The sequence below is a fragment of the Lactuca serriola genome, chromosome 7 (assembly GCF_051521515.1).
Source record: "Lactuca serriola cultivar US96UC23 chromosome 7, Lser_US96UC23_V15, whole genome shotgun sequence".
In the NCBI taxonomy this organism is placed as follows: domain Eukaryota; kingdom Viridiplantae; phylum Streptophyta; class Magnoliopsida; order Asterales; family Asteraceae; genus Lactuca; species Lactuca serriola.
Genome location: NC_136414.1, coordinates 59,956,077 through 59,965,895, shown reverse-complemented (window position 1 = coordinate 59,965,895; position 9,819 = coordinate 59,956,077). Strand labels below are relative to the sequence as shown.

At 31.9% G+C, this 9,819-nt stretch overlaps 1 protein-coding gene across 1 annotated transcript; it reads right to left on the bottom strand.

The window, feature by feature from the left end:
- Positions 1-2,188: 2,188 nt before the first annotated feature.
- On the bottom strand, positions 2,189-4,992 carry LOC145064918 (uncharacterized). Its single transcript, XM_079012283.1, has 2 exons — positions 4,833-4,992; positions 2,189-3,415 (listed from the first exon to the last, which is right to left on the bottom strand). The coding sequence occupies exon 2, from the start codon at positions 3,411-3,413 to the stop codon at positions 2,331-2,333; it is 1,083 nt and encodes a 360-aa protein (XP_078868409.1). The 5' UTR covers positions 3,414-3,415; positions 4,833-4,992; the 3' UTR covers positions 2,189-2,330.
- Between the last annotated feature and the right edge of the window lie 4,827 nt (positions 4,993-9,819).

Sequence of the window (9,819 nt, the reverse complement as noted above, 5' to 3'; positions counted from 1 at the left end):
TTCATATATATGAATGCCAGCGCTACAAACTACCTACTCATGAACCAAATCTACCACCAGCACCACCCTCCACTGAGACCTCTTCCACTCACCCTCGTCCTTCTAATCTTTGTCAAAACATGACGAAAATAGTCCGGTTTTATCCCTCGGAATTTCATGCCTTTTCTTCCCATTAATAGGAACCTATCACCTTCTTCGTCGCCGGTAAAAACCTTAAATGGCAGTAGGCGATGGCTTATTAGTATGCTGCCTTAATCAAATGGTGCATGGACACTTGTGCCTCATACACCTAATATCAACATTGTTGATTGAAAATGGGTCTAGCGAACTATGTGTGATCACACTTGTTTAATCAAATGCTACAAGGCCCATCTGGTAGACAAAGGCTTTCATCAACAACCTGGAATTAATTACCATGAAACTTTCAGCCCAGTTGTCAAATTCACTACTATTTGGGTGGTTCTTTTTTGTGCTCTCTCCAATAAACCACCTCTTTGTTAGCTGGATGTTAAAAATGTTTTCTTTCATGGTGATCTTAATAAGACTGTCTACATACGTAGGCCTCATTGTTTCGTTGATCCATAGAAACCGAGTCATGTTTGCTTGCTTCATAAGTCCTTGTACGGCTTTAAACAGACACCACACACTTGGTTCCATCGATTATCCAGTGCTCTTCATACCCTCGGTTTCAAAGGGTCTCATGCTAACCCCTCTCTATCTATACTCTCCATAAAGAGCACACAAATTTATATGTTGGTATATGTTGATCATATCATTCTTACGAGGAACAACCCCGAGGCTATTGATCGTATTATACAAAGTCTGAGTCAAACTTTTTCTCTTCAATATATGGTGCACTATCATACTTGATTGGCGTTTTAGTTGCTCACTTTGCTTATAGTCTCTTTTTATCCCAACAACAATATATATTAGATATCTTGCAGCATGATAGTCTTAATGATGCCAAAATTATCTCTCGCGCCTCTTCCTATTGGTGCCTCTCTACCACTTAGCGACAGACCCCTATTTGAAAACCCAACTCGCCTAGTTCGGTATCGTCAAATGGTTGGTGCTTTGGAGTATGTCACATTGTCCAGACTAGACATCACATATGCAATCAACAAAGTTTGTCAGTTTATTCATTCACAAACTGACAATCATTGGTTTGTTGTCAAATGAATCCTTCTATATCTTAAGGGAACCGGTAACTTTGGTCTACACCTCACACCCTCATGTGACAACACCAAGCATGCTTATGGAGATGCGAAATATTCACTAGTTACTGTTTATTCTAATGTTGATTGGGCTGGTTGTCCAGATGACCGTCGATCCATCAGGAGATATGTTATAAATCTTGGTTCCAACTTAGTTTCTTGGTCAACAATAAAGTAGAAGATTTGTCTCTCGGTCATCTTGGTCATCTCTGAGGCTGAATACAAAGCTCTAGATGATAATGTTGCTGAAGTTACTTGGCTTGAAATAGTACTACGAGAGCTATGCATTTCAGTAACCAAAGCATCGGTATTGTGGTGTGATAACCTTGTTGCCACTTATTTATCTACTAATCTTGTGTTCCATGCACGCACGAAGCCTGTTGAGATTGATTTTCACTTTATAAGAGAAAGGGTTGTTGCGAAGAAGCTTTAGGTACAATTTATATCCATATATGAGCAGATTACTGATATATTCATTAAGCCACTATCTTCACAAAGATTTTAGGGGTTATGGTCCAAGCTACAAGTCCTTACCCGACCTTAGCTTGCAGGGAATATTAGATAGTTAACACAATCACAATTACAATTCTGATTTGAGCAAACATTGTTTTAATTAAAAACCCTACAACAATCATGAAAGGATACCTTTATTTTGAAAGAAGATTAGGTTTGCAAGATAACACAAATCAAAAACTCAGCCACCAGACAATCACTAGCAGATTGTTAACTTTACCTTTGAAATCATACATCCGGTTATAGTGTAACGATTCATTGTTGATAGACACCACTAGTTGACATCACAAATCACACAAGATGTAACAAACTAGAACTCCAACATGAAATCATATTAGAATTTGAAAGTAGAGAGCAAGAAATCGAGAGCATTAACTCTTTACCCGACTGTCTTGTCATGTGAACTCTAGACTATTCGAAAATAAAAACAAAGAAAAGAGTGCCCACCATAAGCAAAAGGGTGAGTGACAACTAAACTATCTACATAATAAGTAGCAAGATGCAAATACTCACCACCGGTGTTCCTTAACATCTTGACAATGTTCTACATATAAAAATTCTATAGTCCATAATCAAAACAAAGATAACAGTACTAACAAGTCATCACTGATCTAAGATATTAACATTCAAACAATCACACGGGAAGTACCACATCCACTTTTGATAATAGAACATGCGTTGTCGAATTTTATTAGTGTGCAGGAAGTAATCATAGCTCTTGTAGTGTGTCTGATGGACAGCCCATGACTCTGGTTTAATAGCAGCAGAAGACTTCTTCTCGCTAAGAAAGAATGCATATTCTTCTATTGTCTTTTCTGGTAATACCCATTTCATTTCACCAAAATCTAGTTCAAAAACCTTGTAAGGTTGTGAAAATAGACTCATCAGATAAAGATTTTCACTGGAACTTATAAGCTGTGGATATGATAAGTCCGGCTTCGGAAAATTCTTGGTTTCGAGTAACGTCCATTTGTGCTTCGAATTCGGATCGAGTCTAAGTTCACATACAGAAAAATCGGTGTGTAGGATATATATCTTCCCCTTTAGAGCATGTAAATCAAGGATGGGGAGAGTGGAGGAGACATGATTCCATCCTCGTTTACCCGCTATAGAAAATGATATATTTCTATGTAGTACAACAAACACCCACCCAGATGTTGAAGGTGAAAAGACAAGGATAGCCTTGATACTTAAATGTTCAAGAGCACGCACGTATATGGGGAAGCCAGGGAAATGAAGTTCATGCCTTGTGATAGGATTCACAAGCCAGAAGTCTTGGGTTTCCCGCCCACCCAAGATTAGGTAACCAGAAGTTAATCCAAAACAAATTCTACCAGCAGAATGGGGAATGAAAGTTCTGAACCTTCTCCTTTCAAAGTCCTCCAGATACCAATATGAGTCTTGATTACTAGCACGGGAGCATATCGACATGGGCGGTTTGGATGCCATAAACATGTTCCAGTTCAAGAGTGCAAGTGACCTCCATGACCTACAAACTCCACTGAATGCAACGAAATCAACAACTCCCAGTTGCATCATAATTAGCAAAACCACATCGTGGCTAAGATTTGACCAATGTGTCACACCGATGTTATCAAAAGTCTCGAACCTCTTCGTGGTAAATGATGATGATGACGCATCATCATCATGATTCTGGTTTCTGGTAATACTCCTTGTATTGGCCATTCCTACACATGCAAAAGATAAATAAATACCACGTAAGATATAATAGTTGTAAACAAGATCAATACTATAAGTTAAACAAATTGATTATAATCACTGATTCACTGACTCCCTTAATTTCCTAGATGAAACTAAGTTAAAGAAGATACTAGTGACAACTGATTTAAGAACAACTTCAATCAAATCACCAAAATCAATTTAATTGATATACAAGTTACAACTGATTAAAACAAATTCAAATCTAGAGTGTATTCGTGATATGCATCAGACAACAAAGAAAATTCTCACTCTCAATTCAGCACAATACCAGATCAGGTTTTATATCATTCATCTTTCAAAAGTGGTCCTACTACCACATCACCAACCACTTTATATTTTTTTTAACAATCATAATTAAACATTAATCATTAACAATAATGAATAATAAATTAACATAACTATAATCATCTATAATTCAAATAAATCTAAACATTACAATATTCATCATTGGTGAAAGACCAAATGGTATAATATTGATCATTGGTCTCTTTAAATTGGTTTCAAATACATTAGCAGTTGAGAAATATATAATTGGTTTTAATATTTAGTTAATATTATTTAATTAAAAAGTAATATAAACCAACTTGCAAGTGAAAGACCAAATGGCACATGGCCTCTCAAATGGATGAGGTGATATTTGCAAGTCATCTGTCTAAAGCCAACAACTATTATACCCCACAAAAGGGTTACTGTAGCTTTCAGTAACCATCATCTCAATAATTTAAAAATAAAAGCTAAAAAAACCAAAAAAAAAATTACTATCAATTAAACCAGTTTGTGTTTCATATAGATTGATTGCGAGAATATGTTTAAACTCAATCGGGCAATGGGAAAACAATAGGCAATATGGTCTTTTGTTGTATATCTAATCAAAGAAGCAAACAGAGATGAAGTTAAAAGTGGTTTTGTTCAGAAGTACCGATATGGTTGTATTTAGTTTCCTTAGTTATTAAGAACCCCTCGCCAATTGATTTGGAAAATAATCTAAATCACAAACAAAGCGCAAAATGAATTTCCTTTAACTGGGACTTGATAGTTAATTATTGAGTGGAAGTGAATCATGAATACTAAATTTATACTGAAATTATGGTTTTCATGTTAGAATCCAAAGTAATAAATGCGTCATCAACTATCATAGTCTCATAGAGATCAAAAGTCAAAACACCTCATCTTGAAAACTAAATTGCAAGTTCACTAAAGAACCAAATTAAACGGATTAGAAGATACTGAAACAATTAAGGGCAACAACTCAAATCAGGTAAATTATTAGCAACAACGCAAAATAGTCAGATTATGACAAAAAGATCAAATTTGTAGGCGGAAATCCATAATATAACTTTAAATCAGAGTTTTTATTACATAACGACAAGGAGTGAGCGATACCTTAATGAAAACAAAGACGGAGTTGAGCGTAGATCAGTTCTGACACTTTTGTGAGTACCAGAAAGATCGAAAAAACCATAAAATTAGAGTGACGGGGGAAACCAGGAGGTCAAACTAAAATGAGAAACTACAATAATGCTCTTAAACTTTTAATTATCAATACCAAATCTCTTTGATGATAGAAAAAAGTCAATACATATACTACTTTCAATTGCAAAATAAACAGTAGATTTCTGTGTTTTTGATTTGTGTCACATGATTACAGAATATTGACACTTTGGTCCTTTTTTATTAGGGCTATTCACTATTTGGATAAAACCGAATTGTCCAATTGGACAATTTGGATTGGACTATTTGGTTCAGATATTCGAATTTTTGGATTGGATTTCACAAAACCGAATTATTATTTTGGATTTCGGATTGGTTTTGGTTTATGAAATAAGAACCGAATAGTCCAAAAAAACCGAACAACAATTTATTATTTATTTATTTTTAATATATCTATATTTATTTATTAATTTTATAATTTATTTTTTTCAAAAAAGTTCAAAAAGGTTCACATAATAAACAATTTAATATGCATTTTCACTCAAAATATTAAATTATAATATACCTTCTTACTAGTTGTTTATAAATTTTAAATCACAACTAAATAATTATTTTTGCTTCTTCATTAAAATTTGGATAATATTATAATTATATGTTGTTTTAAATTGTTCTGACTTTTGAAAACCGAATTACAAAAACCGATCCAACCGAATTGTAATTGGATTGGATCGGATCGGATTTGAATTTAGTTTGGACAATTCGGATCCAAATTTTGAAAACCGAAATCAATTTGGATTTACTTAATTGGATCGGATCAAACCGATCCATCCAAACGAACACCCCTATTTTTTATGTGAATTTATTTTGGCAGCAGTATTTTTATATGTTGATAGTTTGGTCCTATATAGAAAAGTAAATTACAAAAACCGTCCCTATAATTTACAGAGAATATTGACACCTTTGGTCCTTTATGTGAATTTATTTTTACCACGATATTTTTATATGTTATCAGCTTTTGTTCTGAATAGAAAAATAAATTATAAAGACCCTCGTTGGTACGATCTAGATGACACAATATATCATTATACCCGATTGCCATATTTTGCTAGCTTACTCATGAAAATGGAATGAGTTATTCAAACACATTGTTTGTTATATATATATATATATATATATATATATATATATATATATATATATATATATATATATATATATATATATAGAGAGAGAGAGAGAGAGAGAGGAAGGATCATTTGAGAACTCATAGTTTTCCGAGAACCCGAGAACTAAAAGTGGAGTGTTGGATTGAAAAAAAAAGGATGACCAAGATGCATTGTGGCGTTTTTGTAAATAAATAGAAACTTGTATGGGTGGGGGTATCTTAACTTAAAAGTGCAAGGGTATTATAGGGAACACAAATGTTGTTGTAACCCGATGAAAATGTATGTACGTATCGGCTTCCATCGTCTTTGTAGCGTCCGTGTATTGCATCGTCATACGAACCACCTCCATCTCATCCGATCGTCTGCATTTGCAAACCAGAATCGATTTCTCACCTTTTGTTTCAATTTCAATGCTCTAGCCGATCTCTTTCCTCCAAATCAATCTAGTTTAGCGAAATCGTTATCCATTACATCAATTAGAAGCAATCGTAAATCAACTCGGGTTCGTCTCCATCTTCATCGCATTCTAGAACTCACCGCAGCGACGGCGATGTCGATCTTTGATCATCTGTCGAATCGAAACGGTTCCATTTTAGGGTTTCTCACGACATGACTTATCTTTCATCTTCTTTACAGATCTCAATTACGACATGTACAAGTAATATTTACTCCTCTGTTGACTCGAATTTCATCAATTTCTTTTGAATGTACTCCGATTGTTCTCTATTTTGTAATCACATAGATGATATCACCTTGGTTGTCGTTCTTCTTCATCTGAGTCAAAAACTAAAAACTCATCTGATCTTATTTTTCATTTGCTTATCTTATTGTTTAACGATCTCGAAATTAGGAGCGTTAGGGTTTTGAATTTTTTGTAGTTTTCTTTTCGATTTGTTTGGAATCATAGTTTGAATTTGAAAGAGGTTACCGATTTGTTGATACCGACTTGTTATCGGAGGCTCACAGATTGTTGCTAAGGTCTATAATAATGTCTACTTTCTCTTTTTTCTTGTAAATCCTTCATTACAGACATAACAGAGAATTATTTTCCTAAAACTTCAATCGATTGAATAGTTGTAATGGGGATGCTTAGCATCTGGTGGCGTTTGTGGGGAGCATGAAATTTTACGGACACTTAATCTCAATTTTACAAAAGGAAGTACAAATATGATAAAGCATGAAATCTTGATTTCCTGTATAATTTTAAATGATTACAGTTATATCTTGTTACTTCATCTTATGGAGAACAAGTATATTTCTCAATGGAACTTGTAGCAGCACCTTACTTTGGGATAAATGTATGTCATATCTCATATCTCATATCTTCCTTCAAATCTTTCAAATTAGCAAAATCTTACACATTGTAATTACTAATTAAGCATCATACACAATCTTGTAATATCTTATTGTAGGCTTATGGAGTTTACATGTGTGGATATGTTGAAAAAGATGGAGAAAAATACATGTGGAGTGGGAAAAGAAGTGAAATGAAACAAACCTATCCAGGAGTGCTTGATCATCTTGTTGCTGGAGGAATGGTGGAATTTTCTTTTTTTCTTATTTTTAATCTAATAATTAATAACTCATGTTTATTCTTGTATCATGTGTAAATGAGTTTTAATCTGATAAATGCAGCCACATGGAATCTCACCTGGAGATAATCTTGTGAAGGAATGTGAGGAAGAAGCAGGAATCTCAAGTTCCATTTCTAGCAGGTATATTTATCAACTTTATCATATTTGTACTTCCTTTTGGCAACAACATAAAAGAAGCAAAAGAAGGTGGTAGCAAGGAAACCACTCCCTTTAAGATGCATAATTGTTTACGTGTCTCAGAATCATGATCATAAAAACCATTTCTACCCTTTTTTGCATGTTATCTTTTTTTTTCTTCTTTTGTATCTTTAGTAATTAAATATAAGTTTTCAAAGCTTTTCTTCTTATAATTTCAGGGTCTCCTCCAAATGCTCCACAACCCCAATTTCCAGTAACAATTCCTATTTCATCTTCAACATTTACATCTGAATTTTCATCATCTTTAAAAAGCATCTGATACTTTTCTGGCTTACTTTGATCAGAAAACCCACAAAATGCCTTGTTAATCTCCCTAATTAATACAACTTACATTAATCTTTTTAATATTGGTATAAATGCCTCATTAATCTCCCTAATGAATTACATCTGATTCACATGTAAATCACATATGAATTACATGCGATTCACATGTAAATCACATATGAATTACATGTGATTCACATGTAAATCGCATTTAATTCACATTTGAATTACATGTGATTCACATGTAAATCGCATGTAATTCACATATGAATTACACGTGATTCACATGTAAATCGCATGTAATCACATATGAATTACATGTGATTCACATGTAATTCACATATGCATCACATATAATTCATATGTGATCGTTTGTGATTTATATGTTAATCACATGTAAATCACATATGTATTTTTGTGAGTGTTATTGCGTCAATCATTTTTTTAATTTTCTTGTAGATTTGGAAGAAATTGTGGTGAATATTGAAAATGTGAAAAATGATAAATTGAAGAAAATATGGAAATATTGACACGAAGACATGAACACGCTTTGGAATTTTATAGCATTTTTTTGTTTTTTTATATTTTATTTTGTATCGAATAAAATACTTATTCTATTGTGTTTAGAAATTAGTAAACAAAATGAGTTTTCTTATGATTTCCTTACAAATATTATAGTATATGAAATATGCATATATGTATTTGTAAAAATATTCATATATGTACCTAAAATGTTGATTTTTTTGGTTAAAAATTTATAGTATTTTTTAAATATTCAAGTTTTTTTTAATTTTATTGATTTTTAAATGCTTTTAAAAAAAGTGCAGTTTTATATATATATATATATATATATATATATATATATATATATATATATATATTTCCAATTTTTTAAAAAAAATCATGTTTTCCGTAAAAACTAAAAAATCTGCACTTTTAAAAAAAATAGAAAAATATTGTTTCTAAAAAAGTCCGAAAATTTTATTTATAATGTAAATTTATAGAAATTAATATTAATATTTCTAATAACACAAAAAATTAAACATTAAATGAGATTGGCAAGATGACGATCATGCCCTTAATGAACTAATTTTGATCTAACGCTCCATTTTTAGTTCTCGGGTTCTCGGGAAACTATGAGTTCTCAACCAATCTCACCCTTATATATATATATATATATATATATATATATATATATATATATATATATATATATATATATATATATATATATAATTAAGTCGGTAAATAAAGAAAATAAATAATACTTTATAAAAGTAACTTTAATTATATGAATACATATTATTAAACAAATTTCATATAAACATATCATTTCATTGAAATTCTACGTTAAATGTATTTTAAATAGTTTATATATATATATATATATATATATATATATATATATATATATAGAGAGAGAGAGAGAGAGAGAGAGAGAGATAGCTAGGTTCAAGTATTCTAACTAATTATTGTACATCTATCGTATGCTATGAGAATGATAAAGAAAATATGTTGTTTAATAATATAAATACGTTCAATCTTACATAACTATTATCATTAACACACATTCTTACTAATTAAATCGTCTATAAGGTTACTATACATTTGTTATTATTATTCTCATTTCTGTCAGAATGTTTTATTGGGTCGTATTCTGTCAGAATGAAAATGAGTGAAAAACGATGTTTGAGAACAAAAAAAATAAGAATTAAC

Bases quoted from the DNA above. Each gene is read 5' to 3' on its own strand.
- LOC145064918 (XM_079012283.1), bottom strand. From the start codon at position 3,413: ATGGCCAATACAAGGAGTATTACCAGAAACCAGAATCATGATGATGAT.